Source organism: Anneissia japonica, unplaced genomic scaffold, assembly GCF_011630105.1.
Source record: "Anneissia japonica isolate Jap-2015-1 unplaced genomic scaffold, ASM1163010v1 scaffold288059_len961885_cov194, whole genome shotgun sequence".
NCBI classification, from domain to species: Eukaryota; Metazoa; Echinodermata; class Crinoidea; order Comatulida; family Comatulidae; genus Anneissia; species Anneissia japonica.
The window spans coordinates 265,568-286,764 of record NW_022740566.1 but is presented as its reverse complement, the minus strand read 5'-3'; the positions used below and the strand labels follow the sequence as shown (position 1 = coordinate 286,764).

The 21,197-nt window shown below is 32.7% G+C and overlaps 1 protein-coding gene across 2 annotated transcripts in view; it reads left to right on the top strand.

The window, feature by feature from the left end:
* The window catches only part of LOC117118278, a 29,993-nt gene extending 9,385 nt beyond the window's left edge, over positions 1–20,608 (top strand). Inside the window, exons 4-10 of one of the 2 annotated variants that reach the window (XM_033262841.1) lie at positions 8,255–8,428; positions 14,976–15,007; positions 16,399–16,560; positions 17,024–17,055; positions 18,321–18,429; positions 18,746–18,839; positions 20,279–20,608. In XM_033262841.1, the coding sequence (XP_033118732.1) occupies positions 8,255–8,428; positions 14,976–15,007; positions 16,399–16,560; positions 17,024–17,055; positions 18,321–18,429; positions 18,746–18,839; positions 20,279–20,394 (719 nt within the window). In that variant the 3' untranslated portion in view covers positions 20,395–20,608. Of the gene's footprint in view, positions 1–8,254; positions 8,429–14,972; positions 15,008–16,398; positions 16,561–17,023; positions 17,056–18,320; positions 18,430–18,745; positions 18,840–20,278 lie in introns of both variants that reach the window. The other variant, XM_033262840.1, reaches the window with a different exon arrangement.
* Positions 20,609–21,197: the final 589 nt, after the last annotated feature.

The following is a 21,197-nucleotide window of genomic DNA, read 5'->3' as shown; positions in this document are numbered from 1 at the left end:
AAGATGCTCAGGGTGCTTGTTATGTGTTCTAGTGTGTTCTAGGAACTCGATCAATGACTTTCACCCCTAAGGGTCCATTCATGTCTGCGCTACCTGGTAACCCGGTACCAGAAACTCTCGTCGTCCACCACAGGGGATGTCTCTTCCAGTACACTAGGGTATCCCCCTACTCGTCTTGAAGGATGTACTGTACTGGGTTCTTTATAGTGCACACGAGCCATTGTATACACTAAATACAGTATGTAGCGCTAGTTATCGCGTTTGCTGTCTCATCATTGGGTTTAAGTCCAGGGCCATTCCCCAACCCAATTGTCAATTTTTGTGTTTAAAGAAGAATGGGTTAGGGGAGAGGCTTAATATGGTGTGTTATGGTTTTATATTACAAGTTAGTGCTACACTTCAATATGAAAGAACGACTTATTTGTATCAAAAATAGTTTCAATGGCAATTAAATAAATACTGTATTATGTAGTAAGGTATAAATTCATTTCAGATACATAGGCCTACTGTATTGAAAATATTTGTGTTGCCAAGGGCTGGTTGGTTGGCAATCAACCTTTCTGCTAAGTCCTACCCAGATATTGTTGTTAAGGCCATACAAAAAACAGTGTATGTTTTTTTTTTCAACAAAATTGACTATATTAATTGAATGGTTTCATTTGACAATCTGAGGTGATCAGATGTTAAAACTAGATATTTTAAGCTCTATAGTCATTGATATATTTTTCCAATCAATGCAAAATTGAGTGATCATTTTTCTTTCAAAGTTGACAACACCTTAAGATATTGTATAGGAAAAAGGCTGAAATTATTGTGTTTTTGGTGTAGACTAAATGTCTGCTTCACAGCACTCAACAACTTTGGGAAAACAGTCAAGTGTGGCTCATCATCTTTGTCTAATGCTTAGAAACCAGTGATCATTTTTTTCTTCAGAGTTTTTTATTTAGAATCATTTTTGCCCTATTTAAAGCGAATAGCAGATACAACATTTAGTGGGGTCTGTGGTAAGTGCGTTCATGCATACAAAAGTTTTCATTATGTACATATCAACACAATATTTTCATAATGTTAAATTTTAATGGCTTGTATTACAAATTGAAAAGTTATTCTCCTATATTGACATTAAAAAACTAGTTAATTCTAATAGGAAAGTCATTATCTTATTGCATATTAATATTAGAAGTCTTTTGCCCAAATTAGATGAAATTAAAGATATTTTTAAAATGTGTTAAAATATCCTTACATTTTTGTTATTTCAGAGTCGTGGCTTTCACGTGATGTCCCTGACGTCCTACTTGCTAATTTTTAATACCTAATTTTTTCTGTGAATTTTACAAGTTTTTATGTGAGAGGACTCCCCTGAAAATCAGCCATGCTGAGGTGGGACTTCCTGTTTAGATATCAATAAAGAAAGAAAGAGAAAGAAAGATTCAGATTCAAAGTTATTGTCAATATATAATGTACTGTGAAAAAAGTTGCCCCAAGTCGGACTCACACTCAAGTACTTCTGTGTTTGCAGAGGCCTTAACAGACAGGCCCTATAAAAATATGAAAGTTTATCACCCTTTCAAGGCTGGAAAAGTGATGAGGGAGGGAGGCTTTTTTTAAAATTTTTCATTTTGCTGAAGTATTAATATTGAAAGGAAAACATGATTGAGACTATTTAATAAAAAAACCAAAAACATTTCATAGACATGTGCACAAGGCTGATAAACTAATAATTAAGTTTTTTGGGGGGCCTTTTTGAGGCTTCTTTGAGAATTCAATTTTGAATGGAAGCAACAGATTTTACACTCTTGCACGTACTGCAAAAAACTGCATCAATCAATATAATATACTCTTATCTTCAGCATTTTGCTATCATGGGGCAAGTCTATAACTATAAATTGTAAAATGGTGGGATGTTTACATGGTTGATGAAGCCCCTGGAAGCCCATTCAGGGATGGGCGGGGCCACCCAGCCTTCAAGTTTTCCACCCAGTCTAAAGCTAATTTCATTGCCCTCCACCCACACTTAATACAGTAACTTACTTTTCCATCCTTAAAGTCTACTCTTATTATTTAGAGTTTACTAATGTTATCACTCTCCCACCCAAAAATGTTTGTCTCCCACCCTTAATTTACTTCATCTACAACCCTGTCCTTGTGATTTTCCTATGACCTATGGAAACTATTGTGTAAAAGATAATGTAGGTATTGCTTGAAATTGCAGTCTGTTAGAAAACAAGTGTAGACAATATGAATAATATTGATTATCGATATTATTATAGTGGTAGGCCTGACAAAGTTGACAAGACCGCTTCCAACAATAAGGTTTTGATGTGGTAGACATATTCTTACTACTTTGTTAATTAAGGTAAATTATTCTTTAATTGATCCCAACGTAAAGATCATTTGATAGCCTACCTATACACAACGGCATAGTATTTACGGTAAACTAACCTGTCAGTTTTTGTGCAAGTACTGTACATGCGAACGTTTTCTACTATTTTGACTAATTTGAGTGCCTGCTTCTGAATTTGAAACCTACAGTAACTTAATTTAATTGGAAGGCAGAATTCTAATTTTACTACTGTACATCTACTAAAACAATATTAATGATAGTACATTAATTTTCCAATATAACATTACCTTTATCATCTTTTACCTGCACTATTTGAGTGTAGATTTCTGAACTTGAAACCTGGAAAATTTATTGATATGAGAAACAAAATGATACTTTAAGATAAAGATATTAAATGTGGCATAACTTATAGTTTCATAATTTGATTTATTGAGGAATGAAATTAAATCAGATAGGTGTATGTTTCACTTCTAAGATAGTCATATCAGGTAAAAATAAAATAGGCTCCCATCGCATGTGCCTACTGATGAACAGTTTTTTTTGTTTTGCTACTTTTAACTCAAACCCATCCACTCTTTCTGTATTGGCAATCCCGGACCCCCTAGGGTAGTGCTATCCTGAGTGGCCCCACTTTCGGCCCCCTTTCAGACATCTCTGAATCCGCCCCTGGCTCCTGTTGGACAGTAGACACAAAAAAACCTGTTATATGCTATGAACAAGGCTCAGTTTTTAAGGATGGGTGTTTTCGAGGATTACTGTAAATTTGGCTTAAATAATTTGCCGTCATTATTTCCAAAATAAAAAAAAAAACCAATTTACAGTATATAATTTTGTGGTTGTTGTTGTCGCACTAACTACACCCAGAATATCTGCTCAAGGTGTACTAAATAATGATATGATTACTCATCGATAACCTATTACTTCACCTAAAAAAGCATTTTGATTGAACAGCTAACGAGAAAGCTCTAACAAAAAGCTTTTTTTTCATTGCTGTTAGTTGCCATGACAATGTAATTTGATGCCCTTTCAAATGTTTTCAATGTCATAATTTGAGGCTCTGTATTCTCTGAGATTAAAAAGAAATGAAAATCATCAAACATCAAATTAATTAAGGTATGTACTGCATACTCATAGATAATATTTAATCGACTATACGAATAGCTAATTTAGGTGACGTTTGATTAATGCATTTTCAAGAGCGTAGGTTCAACAACAAGAGTATATAAGTGCATGTCTTTAAGTGAAACACATCAAACTGAATTCTGGATGGATATTCGATCGTATCAGAGAGCTGTCACAATCTCATTCGTTAGCGAGAAACCAGGAAAAGTGTGACATTTTGTGTACGATGTCACCAGTTAAGGCTCACTTTTAAATGATCAAATACTGCTGTACCCATAACCCAGGATTCAGTTCGCTGGATTCAGAGCAATAAATCAAGAGTAAAAAATAAATGTATTGCTGTTGTTTCTTCTTCAAATAATCAAATGATGATAATAAGTGAAGTAAATAATCATGCTAATAGTAAACAATTCAAATTTTTCACAAATTTTCACATTTATCCATATAGTTTGTCCCCAGGCTCTCCAGCTCTTAGTTGTGCCACCACTGTCTCAAACGCATGCTCTGTGGCCGTAGCAACAGGCTGTGCTGCCACCAAGAGTGTTCATGCGAAACAAGAAAGCAAAATCTCAATATTTTTTGCACTAGTATGTAGCAGTAAAAATATACTATATGTCATACCATTCTAAAGTGCTTTCTTTATGTGCATTCATTCACATTGTATTGATAAACGGGATCCTAGAATGCAATATAAGATCAGATAATGCCACATAAAACTAATAAAGTGGGAAATAAAAAAAGGTGAATTGCTCTTACTTTTTATGTCTAAATGAAAGTTAATGTATGTTCACACTATCAAATTTTCTTTGATAAATCATGGCCATATTTAGGCATGTCACAGGTTTTTGTCAAATAAAATTTGATAGTCTGGACAGAGCTTAAGAGTATGAACACATTCTTTGCATTAAAATCAGACTTTTTGATAATAAAATAATATTAAAGATTTTTTTTTTTAATCATCAAAAACTTGAAAAAAGTCCATTTTCCTGTTCTACTTTGTTTATTTCCACTTTTTGATCTACCTCTACTCCCTTCAACCTCCATACTTCTGCATCTGCTAACTCAGTTATCAGATGCAAAAGTATGGAGGTCGAAGGTAGTAGTTTTCTTCTTTCTTTTCCCCATTTTTCAATATAAGTTTAAAATTTGAATTGTTTTATGGTTCATTTAACATTTTTTTAAAAACTTTCTTTAAAGCAATCATTAAGTGTCACACATTTTTAAATTTATTTTAATAATAAGTCCATTCTTTTATAGTGTATTCCTCGAAGAAGTAGTAATAAATATATTTGACTTAAAACTACTTAAACTAAAAACAGTTGTAAAAATATTATATTGTATCTATTTTATTGATCTTGTTTTGTTTATCTAATTGTAATTCGGGAGAAGGACACCTTAAGCTACATTTGCACTAAACACGACAACGAAAACGACATGACACGATAAAAGTACGCCAAGTGTTGAAGAATATAAACGACGCAATGATATGTCGTTATTGTGTCTAGTGTAATGTAGCTTTAGGCGACACTGTTTTTATACCTTGTTTCGCGAACTTATTTTTTTTAAAGATCGTCAGCGGAGGGCAGGCGGATAAAAAATAAAATAAAATTTTATGTTCTTCTTTAGTAATAGTTTTGCCAAAAACTTATTGGTGAAAATGGTTAGTAATGGGATGGTTACATGCTTTAAATTTATATAATTAGGAAGAAATATACTTGGAGATTTCAAAGCAGCAGCAGGCTTAATAATTTTTTTTTCTGAAATTTCCATTTTTTTTTGGCAATTAGCAGATGTGCTAATTGGTCAAAAATTTAATTTTATTTTTATACAAAATTATTGGCTGGTGGCGGGTTCACTAAACAAGGTATAAAAAAAGTGACAGCTTTTTTATGCTTTCGCTTATCCTCGACTTTTGTCCTGTATTTTGCCGAAATGAATAAAATAAATAGAATAAAAATAATTAATTTTGATACTGGTGATTTCTAGAGTAGATTAGTAATACAAATGCAGAATACCCCAATTTTGTTCAAGGAGCCATTTTATGGTAACGTGGACAGCTTGCCAACAATTATTGACATCCTTAAAGTGCGCTTAAAAGCAACATTCAAAGATACCACTTTCCACCACCATGATAATGATGCGGTTTCATTAAAAAATATCAATATTGACTTCAGTAATTGCAGCTCCTTATATTGTAAGGTCCATTGCCAACATTAATGATTGTTTGTCTCAAGTATTGTAGCATGTCTTGTAAATTCTTGAGGTAATTGCGATGTGACGTTGGTGCCATGGTTTTCAGATTGATTACTAAATTTGATAGTAAGCAAGTTGCCATATTGTATTTCAAAGGAGTAATCAATCCCACGTAGTGTTGTGAACCTAAGTGCTTACCTGTAAATGATAATGCAAGTCCAAGTTTACCAAATTAATTTATAATTGACCGCAATGTAAATACACTTTTAGGCATTTTCATTGACTTTGATAATAAAGTATAGTTGCACATATTATAACTACTCTTATGTTGAAGGTGACTGTAATATCAAATTTACAGACACCAGAGGCTTTAAAACTCCTCTGCACATATAATAACATTCACAAAACGTTGATTGCACATCACCCCTGTTCTCCGAGATCTCATTTGGCTTCCCATTGATTCCTGCATTAAGTTCAAAATCTTGCTACTTTCTTTTAAAGCACTTCTGTTTTAAAAGCAACCTATCTATATTCATCAGCTTACCCACACTGACGTTCCTTGATGCACCCTAAGATCATCTGATAATTTTTTGTTCTCCTTTCCCCCGCACAAAGTTTCATTCAGTTGTTTTTGCTTGCTGCAAATACCAGATGTGTAAAACCCTTGACAGGAACAATTAACGTCTCGACGAGATTTGATTGACAGATAATCCGACTAATCGGCGAGCGTCATCCTCTCGGACATTTTAATTTCCTTAGATAGCTGGTTGTCAACGCGAAACGTACGTGAGCCTAGGCTTAGATGTCTGTGCACGGTATACCCAGATTTACACGAGCAGTGCGCATCCGTGCCGACAACGAGGTTGACTGAATGCGGCTTTTCCCTCTTCATTTGGAAGCAAAATACAGAGGCTTTTACAACAATTTCCCCGCCTGTTCCATGAAATAGATTAACACTATGAATACAGTATATGATTCATTTGCCTCCCGCCTCACATTAGGTGACACTCTTTTTATACCTTGTTTCGCAAACTAATTTTTATAAAGATTGTCAGAGGAGATTTCAAGATAGCGGTGTGCCTAATAAGAATAAAGAAAATCTTTGTTGTGGCATTAGGTATGCTAATTGGCCGAAAATAAAATTTTATTTTTATTTGGTGGGTGGCGGATTCGTGAAACAAGGTATAACAAAAGTCTCGCCTTAGGTACCATAACAAAGTTCAGCAAGCAAAACACCTGTGGTATAATTAAGGGAATGCTAGATTATGTCATCGATTGTCAAGAGAAACCAACATCATTTCCCGCAATTCTATTCATGTTGCAACTCGACAAGGTGCTCAAGTTATTTATACAAAGTTTGTCAAATTCAGTTAGGTAGATTAACTTATCATTTTATAAATTTGTGATTAAAACTCAAAATAGTTTGAGGTACTGCATGTGAGCATAGCTTATGAATGTTACTTTAACCATAAGTTTTGGTTCTATAAAACTCTAAGATTTATTTTCCTCTATTTCATAAAAAACAATTTATACACTTCAATATTTTATTTGCTTCATGAGCCATGGAGAGCTACTGATCTACTCAATCTCCAAACATACGTACATACATTTACTTTTAATAATTACTTTTTAACATAATAACTGAATGATAGCATTGATAGAATTGATGGCCAACAGCATTTATTTGTTGCAATCTTAATTTTAAATTTTAAAACTGTTGCGTTGGTGTGTTTGTAGAAAAACTGACCTGGGTTGAAACCTTGTGACAGCAGGGCAACTCCACTCACCAAGACTCATAAAGAGACATGTTTTTTTCTGCATTTTAAAATGTGTTGTGCTGTGTACATTTTATCAGACATTTTGCTTGTGTGTGAAGATCTATTGAAAGTAGTTATCCAAGTGTATGTTACAGATTGTTGTGAATTGTTCATATATGAGCGAGGTAATGTCATATCACTTCTAAACACTAGCAAGATACAGTCATAACACTTTTATATTTGGGAATTATGATGTCATATCATACCCATATATGGACAAATTATCACTATACTGTACTCATACAATCTCTTAAAATAAAAATTGTATACTGTTGATCATTTTTGAAAACAATCTGGCATGATGCACACCTTGTTTCGGTCTCATTAAATTGTGTTGGCTGTTGATGCTGCTGTAATGTGCACAAATGTTTCTCAAACAATAATTGAAAAAAATATTGATTCACTCATGAGTTGTTACTGATAAAAAAAGTGATTTTACGTTTGTAGGTCATGTGTAGCAAAGTTTGTGTATAATGGATCCAAATATTCATGAAGTTTATTTTTACTTTATATTCATTTATGTCATCTACCAGCAAGTAATTGTCAACAGGTTCAAAAAAAGTAATCTACCTCTAGGTGTCTTGAAATGGGGTGGGGGCAGGGGTGGGGTGATGATGAGGGACGTAGAGGTGAATTGGGGGCTCAAGGGCAGGGGTGAGTTCATCCCCTTACGCACCCCACTAGATATTGCCAAAGGGCTTATGGTAAGGCAGGTGTCATTATCAACAAGTCTAATTACAATCGTAACAGATTTCCCTCTTTAAATTCATTTTTTCAGAACCATTAATGCCTGAGCAAGTGAAAACATTTCTAAATGAAAATCCAGACTTCGTGGAAGAGTATGTTTTGAATAATATCAACCAATCACAACTAGAGAAATGGATTGCAAGGCATACGACAAAGCATGATAGTTCACGACAGCATGTCCATCGTGCACCAGTTAATGGAAAAGGTGAGTTGTGATATCTCCTGTTAGAGTTCAAGTAGTGTTTAACTAGAATTTATGATAATATGAGCCTTAAAAGCCTATTGTCTCCCCTTCCTACACTTGACCAGTTGCTGGTAGCGGTCATTTCAACTTTCACCAACGGTTGCTCCACAACGTAGATGTGACAGCAAATCGTAGAGCTACTGTAGTAGCCTGTAGTTATATTTATGTGGTTTTCAACTAGCAACTGTTTACCACTGTTGAGACAATCCATGACCATGCAACTTATCAAAAATATGGTTACATTAAATAGCATGGAAATTTTAAAAAGTTAACCATTACAAACATCCTAATTTGTCAGGTATTCAGCATGGTAATGATTGTAAACCTGTTCACATTTGATCATGTCAATTTCTTTAACATGGGATGACAGATCACTGTACATATGTACATTTTTCATAACTTGACACATAGGTCAGTCCTTCCTTGAGGGATCAAGTTCTTAAAGATTATTTATAGTAACGTAATCATAGAAAGAGACACTATTGCTATGCGTAATTAAAAATGTTTTGCATAATACGAAGGTTTTAAAACCTCTGAAAAGTCAAATAAACAAAAGCCTTTTATACAGTACACATCTTTTGAATTATATTTCCATATATTTTCAATATTTTTGTAAAATTTAAAATGGTGTACATTCAAATTGAATTGATTTAAATAAATTGATTTAAGTAGTTAAATCAACTATAATTAATAATTGTATATTAATAATAGAAATAATAAATATTTTGTAACTTTGTAAATTTAAAATAATATTTATATTTTTGTATAATAATAAGTAAAATATGTAATAATTCTATTTCTATTTATCTTCATTTTTTTTTTGTAAAATTAAAAATATTTTACATTTAAGTTTTGTACATTAAAGTTTTTGTATGTTTAATTATAGTTCTATATCTATTTTTGGTGGGGACCCTCTCTGAAAGAAGCCTACAAGCTTAAAAGGTTATCATCTGTTTAACCATTCTCATAACCATTTTGTCTTTGTTATTGTTTTGCTTTTGGGAACTGAAATGATTTTTTAATTTTTATTAAATTAAATTGATGCTTTGTTATATTGAATGAATAACAATAAATATTATACTATACACAAGAAAAGTTTTTCATTATCAGAATATTTGGTATTATTATAATATATAATTATACTCAAGAAATATTAATTGTAGTAGTTTAAAGTAAACCATAGTACATCAACAAGATAAATTTCTTTACAGTTTACTAATGAAGTAACTATATCATTTCAACACACACCCCATTGCTATGTTGTTGGCCTTCCATTTCATCAAGCATCAATACAAAATTACAGGGAGTTTCACACATAATTTACTTGTTACATTTTGCTAAATTTTGGTTTGTGTAAATCTAGGATATTACATAGTAATTGTCATTATAGTAGAGAATAATGGTCAATCAATATTAAATTGTGCAGACTATGGTATTTAATAGGAACTGTATCAAAGATGGCACAAATCACGTTTTCCTAATTCACTTTGAACGTCATGATATCTAACATGATAACTATAACGTGATATTCAATTACCAGGATCGCATTACTGTACATTAAAATTTACATCAAGATTTTAGTATGCTGATGTGTTTGTCCGGGCACATGATCTCTGTATCTATCAGTCAATTAGCTATCATTCCATTACGTTAATTTCCCTTTTGGTACATACTGTTTTCCAAATTTTATTTGTTTTTCTTGCTCGTTCTATATTTCTATCAAATTCCTACTTGTGCTATAATATAAGCCACCCCTATAATTGAGACTAAACATTTTGTGGATTTTTTTAAATGTTATGAACTGTGTAATTATAAACAGTTTCTATTGTAATTCCAAATTCATAAGTTAATTAGTAATTTTTAAAAATTGACTATTGAACACTATTATATTGTATTAAAGCTCACAAGACAATTTTGAAGTTTTTCTTTGACTTTCTTTAATGGTTCCATCGTTACAGTAGGTGCGATGACCATCAAATATTGCATTCTTGCTTGCCTTTTGACTTATTTAAGCTGATAATTTTGGACTTTATAAGTATAATAATATTCGAGGCTGTTTTGTTTCATGAGATTTAATAGGAATGATGTTTTTGGCCTACCTGACATGTTTTCATACTAAATTCACAAAATTCTCGCAAGTAATTGGGGTGGGAATTGAACCCACAACCTCTAGATAAATAGCCTGGTGTCTTAACCACTAAACAGCCAAGCTTGCGCTTAGTGACTTTAGTTGAATCCGATTCCCAAGTTGTAGTGGGTACTGCAGTGCTATTCTATGGTGTTTTGCAGGCAGGAGATTTAATAGGAATGATGTGTTTGCCCTGCCTTACTGAATGCTCAGTATGTTCCCTTAAAATACTTGCGATAAAAAATCTTGTAGGTGATTCTGGTTTTTTTTTTTATAGATTTCTTTACTATAGAATTATATTTTTGTTGCTTATATTTGTAATCACGGTTCTTATCTTATACTGACTCATTAGTGATAGTGGGGAAAATTCAACATTCGTTAAATTGCATGTCATCATTATTTTCACTCACCTACCTGTACTACTGGTATACCTTGTTATACCATGTACATTAGAAAGGCGTTTCAAATTCAAAATTATAAGTGGCGGTTTTTAGTAACGTTTCTTTTATTATCCTGTTTGACAGACAGTTTAAGCTTTTGATTGAGTGATCTAGATAGAAAAAGTCGAGTCGTCTTAAATTCCAGTGTTTTCACCCAAGGGGGTTTACTTCTGGGCCATGTTCCCATTCTGTTTGAAGTAACAACTCTGACAACAGAAAAGTCAACAGCTACGCTTTTAAGTTGCTATGGCTACTACAGTACAATGATGCTACAACTAGCAAACAGTGTTCTCTCTTAAGGGTGTTAAGATGGTTTTCCATTATTGCACAATACTTCATTTTTTCAGGTTATAACCTTTAGAATAGACCTTAATATTTGAGTCAGACATAATGATTGTTAAATACGGAATCTATATTTATTAAAATTCTTTTTGTACTTTAAATAAGCTAATAATATGTTTGTTATGGGCATTTGTACAGATTATTGTTCAGTTGTAAAATAATTACAAGCATAAGCCATTAGTGAATCTATTTTCCAGTTTATTTATTACAATGGCAGTCCTGGTGTCATGGTTTCTTTAAATTTTTATAATATTTAAAACAAAGGTAGTTTAATTTTACTTTTAGAAATAGTGTTGTATAAATACTATATTATATAGTAAGAAAGAAAGATACAATCAAGCATATAACAGCATAAAAAAATAAATAGCTAGAAAAACACAAACCTTCAGGAGTGTGTTACTAATGATGGAAATAAGGAAAGCTGATGCAAGATTTATCAATAAGGCCAAAAAAAAAAAAAAAAAAATTGTATTGGCCATGCCCAACCGACCCAAATTTTATGAAATTAAGGGTTGGCATTCTAGCTTTTTATATTGTTTTTGACAATGAACAATATTTTTTTATGAGCAAAATAGGGATGGAATTGCTTTGGCTAGGCTAGGCGGCCAAGGCGAGGCTAGGTGGCCAAGGCTAGCCTATTTTGCTGGATGGTATGAATCCAAAATTGTTGTATAGTTTTTGTATTTTCAACTTTTTAGGCGTATAAAACACATTTGGTTGTAAAAAAAAAAAAAAAAAAAATTTTCCTACTGACCTACCCATTTTTTGGGATTTTCCAAAAATGTGGCCAACACAAATATATTTTTTTTGGCCAAATCAAGAGCCTTCTGCAAACTCAAAAAAACGTTACATAATGTTGATCCTGTTTACAGTGCGCAAAAAAATTAACTTGGTTCACTATTTACAGAAGCGTGTGGCGCAGCGTGTAAGGCGTTTGACTTTCAATATTAAGGTCGGGGGTTCAAGACCTATGCCCACACTGCTTGTGTCCATGGGCAAGACACTTCATAACAAATTGAGGCCGAGGTCAAAATATCAAATGAGGTTTTTATTTTTTTTTTCAAGTATTCAAGTATATTTATTTCACAAAACAGATTATATATACACATATAAACACAATGAATTTTTAATGAAAATAGATAATTGTGAAAAAGGTACCCCACTGTAAAGCAAGCTTTAATTATGGGGTCCTGAATATAAGAATGTGTCCAATAAATAAATCTTAATTCAAAGAGATGACAAATTAAAATATATAGTATAATATAATATAGGCCTATGCATTAATATAAAAAGTATAACAGATAAGTACCAGAAATTCATGTGGTGGAAGAAACTAGATACGAATGTAATGCATTCCAAAACTTTAGCATCTTGAAATGAGATATCACTTTGGCCAGTTACAGTATTTAAACGCTTATAAACATAGTTACTCCTGTTTCTAGTATTGTAGTTGTGGATTGAACTAAAATTTTGAAAGTATGAACTAAAGATTGGAGGCAATTGGTTAGACTTAAATTGAAACATAAAGACAGCATGATTTTTTGTACGCATATCAAAAATGTTGAGCGTGAAATGAAATAGTAGTGCTGATTACACGCATAACTAGGAATACTCCCCATGGAGCGGAAGAGGTTGCATGTTGTGTTTGATTGATTCTGTATCCGATGACCGGGGAAAAAGAGCCTTGAGCAGATTTTTCAGGATATGTGCACTAAATAAATTCTACAAAATAAAAGTAAATATTTGGAAGCAATTGTTGGGAATAACCTACTGCTAACAAACACAAACTCACAAGATACATGGTAATGAAATGTTTATCAGCCATAAATGATAATGATGATTAACAGAAATTGTTTTATTTTATAAATATTGATACTGTATTACACTGGGAGAAAACACTCACATAAAAAACAGTTGTATACAGTATTATAGTTTTGCATAACATCACAAAGATGCAAAAGGGAATAATATAAGAATTAGTCATTGTGAAATCATTTTTTACTAAGATGAAAAATGTTTAGCTCAATAATGATAGATTTATAAAATGATATGTAAATTTGTCAATGCTGATGTATTTTAAAAGGTTAGGCCATCAGTCAGAAAAAAAAAAGAAATAAACTAGATGCAGGTGAAATGTGATTCTATCGGAGAATGAAAAAAAAATCCTGTGGGATTATAAAGTAATGAATAAAGGATGTGTTGGCAATAATTAGGTGTATAAAATTCATGGTTAAAGAGATATCAAGGCAAATTAGATTTCTTTAGTGTGTGTAATATTTAAAGGATAACCCACAAAAGTCTGAAGACTTATTTCTAATGTGGTTATTCTGTTGCTGAATTGGTGACAATCTCCTACTCGTTTCTGAGGAGAGGCTACGAACTTAAATGTGCACTGGACTAACAACTTAAATGTATCAAGGAGGTATGAAAATAAAATATTTGTTATATCTCCTTGAATGCATCTTGTGGAAGACAGTGTGCTATTCCATCATGCATTGCAGCTGAAACAGAGCAGCTTAGCTCAGTCGGCTAATCTGGTGGTAGCCACTGTGTGTGCGCTGAACCGTAGAGATCTCTAGGTGCCCGGTTCAATTCCCATCGCTACCTCTCCTTGTGTTTCAGCTGGAGGGCTGAAATACAAGTTACAATAGCGCACCGTCTTTCGGATGAGACGTTTAATCTGTTGGGCCCGTGTGCATTTATGGTCCATGTGCACGTTTAAAGAATGTAGCCTTCAGAAAAGAGTAGGGGATTGTCTCCCGGTGTACTGCCCAATCACCATAAGGACCCCACTGGAAATAAGTCTTATAGATTTTCGTGGGCTATACTTGGTTTTTGCACCGAATAATCCAATCCAATCCACAAGAAGAGGAGCAGATGGAATTGAAAAGAACATGTTCATGTAAAAATCTCCACAATTCAGCACACAGTGGCTACCAACAGTTTAGCTGACTTGCTAAGCTGGTATAATGATTTTTTTTAAATATTTTGATGACAATGGACTTGAGATTGGTAACAACTGAAAAAGTAACAAGCAAGGATATGGGAGGGAGGCATGAGAAAGACATTTGTTGGAATTTAAAGCAACATAGTAAGGAAGAAACTGGTAAAATTAATCATTAGCAACAATATATCAAATGATATGGAAGATATTGTCACCATGGTCTAATTCAGACTGGTCACATGATGTGATTATACGATTTAAATTTGACAACCTGCATTGCTAAAGACTCTGTCTTTCCATTCCGTGTCAACCTACCAAGATGAGAGTTGGATTCATCTGACAAGGCCGATTAAATGGATTAGGTATTCATGCTGTGCGTCCCTGCGTTCTCTCGATGGCGCTAAACCCTGTGTTATAGTTATTCAAATAATTATGGTATAGGTGATATAAGGAATTATTTAACTGTTGCAATTACGTCACAACCAGCATGTAGATCATATATGCAGTTGAGTGTAAGAAGCTTCATTAAAGGGAAAGGTACAGTAGGGAGATAACAAAATATTTCGCACAAAAAAAAAAAAAATATTACTTTATTTAATAAAAAAAAAAAAAAAAAATATTACTTTATTTAATTTTTTTTTTTTTTTTCAGAAGATTTTCACTCGAAGAGATCAGTGAGATGGAAGGTAAGTTTTATTGAGTATGCACCCTTTCCGTGCCCAAGCTCTAGAATCAGCTACTACACTATAATGAAGAAAGATAGCAGATTACACATCAGTTGAATTTTTCAAATCATATTTCAAAGTACTCTGTAAAGCATGCAGAGACTGAGTTCAAAAATGAAAACCAACAAAAATATTTTTTTGCTCATTCTCATTATTTTGATTCCTCAAATTATTCAGTATTTGGCTTTTTTCAATTCTAGAATTCATGGTAAATTGATACAACTTTTCCATCATCATCATAGTTAGGGCTGGTTAAAAAGTGCATGACCGTGTGACCTGAGGTCGGAGAAATCATGAATGTCCCGGAGGCATTTTGGTAGAGAAAGTTAAACAAACTGTTATGTTTGATATAGTGTACAGATAACATTTGGTGTTGGAAGCATTTTATTAAAACAATTTTCATAGTCAGAGAGCACAAACATTTTTTGCCCAGGCCTGATCATCGTCTTTGTCATCTTCATCGTCATCTTCATTACGATCATCATTGTCATCATTAGTGTCATTGTCATCATTATTCATAATTATTATGTACATAATGGCCATCATTGTCATCTTAGTAGTCATCAACATTAAGAAACTTAAAATGAAATATAGTCCATGTTCTTGATAAAGAAGTTGTGTACAACATTCTATTTTAAGATACAATAGGTTTACAGACTTAATGGATGGTAACCATTAAATCTGCAGTTTCAGAATTCTGAACATCACAGAATCATTACACTTTACCTTTCACTTATTGGATGTCTCAGGTCGAATTGTTATTATCGCTAAGCAACAAGTAAAAGAAGATTACACTTTGCTTTTTAACAGTCGTGGTAGTCAGTTATTGAACTAATAGGATATCTCAATCAAAATTGAGTGCTTTGATCGATGTGCAGTTTAAGAACCTACCCATAATATCAACGATCAAATAATATACACCTACGTAGTCTGCAAACATTGTTTACAAAACTAGAATCATGAACTGAATCCTAACAAAATACCTTATCAAAGGAAATTGCAATGCTTCTGGGAAGCAATTAGTACATGCAAGGTCAAGTATGTTTTGCTTATTTTTGAAATGATAATTGTCAAAACTGATGGCTAATGAAGCTTATTCCATGTTATTTTCTAAATATTTTTTTTCTGTTATAATTGAAGATAAATAATTTTTATCCAATGTAGGTCATTCAGTTTATCTGTAATACTCTCAGAAATTGAAAACCGACTACAGCACATCACATGCTGAATCTACCTGTAATCAATTAGTCATGATGGCCAATTAGTTATTTATTTATATTGTCTTTTGGAGTGGAGTTGTTAAAGTCATGAGAAAAATAAATTAACTGAACTTAAAGTTTTCTTCATTTCAGGGTTCTCATCAAAAAGATCGGCGGAAACTTTTGTTTGAACTGACACAGGATTTGCAACATCAGTCGCACAAAGTTTTTGTGCTTCATGAGCTTGCTGAGTGCATTGCTGCACGCATTAATGCTGATAGTTATCGGCTGTACCTCGTTAACGAAACAGAAACGGTTGGTTTTTAATTTTTGTGTTATTACATTATTATGAAACCATATGAAGAAACATATATATTTTTCCGAGAAATTTTAAAATTGTTATTAATGTTAATATAATTTTAAAAGAGTTTTTAGTTTTTTTGAATACATGTAAATATATTATGCAATGATGATTGAATAAAATATACCAGAATATAAAATTTAGCTTCATTGTTTTGCTTTTCCAGCAAATCAATATATTAAATAAATAAATAAATATATAATGATTTTTTTTTGTCAAGGGTCCGCCTCGGAATAGCACGCTAGAAAGACGGCACATTATAAGTGCTGCTTTATTATTATTATAAGATTTGTTTTATTAGGCTACAGTATTTGCTTACTTACTCTTTATGAAATGAATTCTTTATTTTGATGTTAAACCGTTTAAAACCCAACAAAATGTACATATTTGAACTTGTCTAATTTTACTTTTTTTTAGGAACTGTATGAATATAAACCAGGAGAGAATTGGTAAGTAAACAACAAATAAGAAATTATTATACATTGCATGATATGAAATGAATGAAGTGTATGCATCTTGCTAAGGCCCTTCATTTTAGGATGTGCCTTCTGAGTGGCCTCTGCAACAGTTTCTGACCTTCATGTCTTGAGGTCTTCTCTCATCCAGTGTATGTTGTCCATATGTGGCAGAGACAAGCCAAAATAGGGATAAGTCTCACATTCAGTTTTCCAATAAATGCACAAATGTAAAATCGGTCATTTTTTTCAAATTTTTTTTTAATCTCTAAAACATACATACTAAACATTTAACTTTCATCCTAAAATTACCTTTCTCTGATTTATAATCGATAAATGCCCTAAAAATGGTATTTAAGAGAGCTTGTCCTAGCGTGCAGACATAAAATCTGATTTTCAAAGCCAGTTTTCTCAAAATACACTTATACCAAGTATCCTAACTTTGATTGCCCATAACTTCGCCATCATATCAAAGTGATTTTTTTTTTCATTTTAAAGATAATAATGTCTACAGTAGTTTCATAATATGTACTCAAAACTCAATTTTGAAAATTTCGGCTTATCCCTCCTTTGGCTTGGCTCTGCCACATATGTTGTCTTGGATTCCTCCTCCCATGTCTTGGTATCCAGTATACAGACTTGGATCCTGACTCCTCGCTAATGGAACAGTGACCAGCAAATCTTGTTTTCCTTGCCCTGATCGCACATAATTCTATGTTAGTCACATGTTGTTTCCATAAACATTGAGAACATTTTGTGTACAAAATCTGCAAAAAATGCTCTTTGCTATACTGTAATTCTTTCATACTTCATAATGAAAGTCATAATCATCTTGAAGTTTTTAAGGTGTTTAGTACAGGGGTGGGCTTAAAAATTCGGTCGGAGGGTCAATTTGTGAATTTTAGATTTAACACAGAGGGCCACACAAAAACTTTTGATGTTTCCAGTATGCTTCCCACAACCTTCATATACTGCTTTTATACCACTTACTTCTCAGTTTTAACATTTCATTTTGCAGATGATCAATGTCAGGCCGTAAAAAACAAGGTGTTTTCTAGCCAAAGTTGTTTGCCGGGCTGCACGCATAGGGTTTTTAATTAATTTTCTCAGACTGCAAAAAAAAAAAAATCACTGTCACGGGTTGCACTTTGCCCAAATTTCTCAGAAAGGCCTACTGTACTGTAGGTCGGGCCTATTATAACATCAGCCTTTTATAATATATAGAATGAAATTTATTTTTTCTTTTGTATTAATTTCAGGCCAGAGATTACATCAGCGCAGACATGGTCGATTGACAAGGGTAAAACATTTGCAGGCTTCGTTGCCTATTCTCAGACTGCCGTTCGTACCAACGACTTGACAGTGGCAGTAAGTTGTGTTTTATTTTTTTCACTTGATTAATTTCCTAATGAGAATTTTTTAGCCCTGTGACAAAATGTAAAATGAAAAGAGAATGTCAAGATATGTAAACTGAAGGTCTATATAGACAGGTATTCCTTCTTCGATGTAATATACACTTTATACATATGTAAAACATATCAATTTTTTTTTTTACCACCGGAACCTGACTTTAAATGCACCCTGTATTGACTTTGTAGGAATTTTTGTTTACAACATTATTGTATACAAAAAAAAAATAAAAAGCCTGAACATAAAGGAATAAAATCTTATTTTATACATTTAGCACCTGCAGTATCCTGAAGGCCTAGCACTTAAGGACACCACAATCAAAGCAGCTCTAGGCCTACCGATATTTCATGCTAATGACACTGTATCAGGTAAGAAGAACATACATTTCGTCATTAACTACTCAGATGCATGGTACTAACTTAGATATGCCTGCTAGGCCTACCATAGTGTCAATAAAAATATCTGTCATGAGAGGATGTATCCGATGATGAGCAAGATTCATCTGCTTTTATGAGAACTATTTATAGATGTTTAATATCCACATGCTCTGAAAAGAAATTAGAAAGAAAACAAATTCCAGCTATTCATAATTTATTATTTCTGATAAGGATGATTCACTCTTTTTTTAAATGGAAAAGTGGTTATGGGAGTTGGCTGGGATAATGGGGAGTTTTCTAAAGCATACGAAAACGATTACGTTTACATCATCATTTTTTTTAGTCAATCCATCCCATTGAGTAGCAGATCTGTCAGAATGTATGCGATCAATGGATTTTAAATGAATCAGCAATCATATTCTGCTCGTATATATGTATTGTTAAGAATGTTTTATGCACGAATGACAATAATAAAGATGATGTATTTGTTATCGTTTTTGTAAGGTTGCGAAATCTCCCTCATAACAACTAGTAACATAATATATATTCATATAATATTCTCATTTATATTTTACACTAGCTTTTTGATCCATTCTGTAAGTGGCGGGTTTCCCGCTGTTGAATGGATGTGATTGTAAATAGAAAAGAAATAATATAAATTTATAAATATCAACAATTAAAGAAACAATTTTAAATATTTATGATATGTGTGTTTCATGGCATTAAAAGTTGATGGCTGAGTTTGGAAGTCACTGTACATTAGGTCCACTCTAACTATAAAGCTTTGGAAACACTGCTCTTTTTTTTGTTTTTAATGCGCAGATTTGTGGTTATGATGCTCTCTTTCCAGGTGTGGGTTCAATCCTTAAATAAAATTTCTCTTACAACAAGAAAGACTACTCAACTCTCCAAACCTAATAAACAGATACATATTTATATTATAGTCAAAATTAATGTTTCCCTTGATAATTGTTATCGGTCTAAACTATTTATTTGACTGGTTTTTTTTTCTTCTGTGGAATTTATGGCTTTTGGGGATTTTTAATCCAATGGTACCATAAGTGTGTCCCCAAGAATAGATATGTACACTTTGTATATAACTGGTGCTTTCTGTGTTTTCCCTCTAGCCCACCTATATGTAATATTTTGCCACTGTGGATACAATTAAAATCATGATTTTATACTGTCGATAATCTATGCAGTTCTGTTTCATGTATATGCTATTTAATGTATGTGACATATTGTTTGATTGGTTAGTTGAATTTTTCCATTCCTTTCTATTGTATGTATTAACAACATAATTTGTTATTCTTCATATAGCAGCTATTAGAAAATATAAGTAGTTTGCTTGCTTGAAAATTTTATTTCGCTTTTTACTAACAGCCAATTTACCTTATCAATGTTTTGTTCCTTGCCTATTTCATACTTAGGCTTTTCAGGAATATACTTGTTTGGAGCTACTCTAGGTATTTATGCAATATTAATCCCGATTTATATACACAAACATCTCCCCTCACCACACATAAACATACCCCCTCCACAATAACCATCTTTTATTCTTGTATCCTCATCATTGTACCTCTCACTTGGTTATGCATTTTAATAGACACATTCATCGTCCATGTTCTTATGATGTTTGCTGGGTGATAGATAGTTAACAAACAGCTAACGATGCACAGTTTACGAAAAAGCATGGTAGATCTCTTTATAGTGAGTTCTTTCAGTAAGGCCACTTGACTAATCTGAATTGCTTGGAAATTTTTAAGGATTGATTTCCCAACATTTTCTAAACACTTTGCTAATGCTCGAAAAGGTACTGCTAGCAAATCTTGAGGTTTTCAAGGCCCAGGGAGCTGATTGTGTCTATTAATGCATTAAGCATTCACTTACACATTAACCAGCGAAGTAGCAAGTATCCTATTTTCCCTCACAAAACCAGAGAGTCTCAGCTTTGAGCAAGATGGGTCTTAAATAATAACACTATGTTGTTTTTTTTTTATAGATTTTCAAAAATAATAGCAAATGTCTGGTCTGAATACATATTACAAACAAACGTATCAGAAGATTACTGTGAAAACATCAAAGAAACCACAATTAATGAAATGTTTATGTACAACATAAATTGTTACAAATATCTGGTTTTTGTCCCCAGCTTCATGCGTCTGACTTCACAAAGCTATTGATAAAAGCTTGATAAAATATCACTCTGTACTGTGGTACTTTTCGTACTGTACTGTAGCATGTTGTTTGTTATTAGCACTCAAATATATGATTAAAAAATAATATAATAATTAGAAGTGAAAATATGTGGATGGACATCAACAAATCATAAAATTATGATAGGAAACA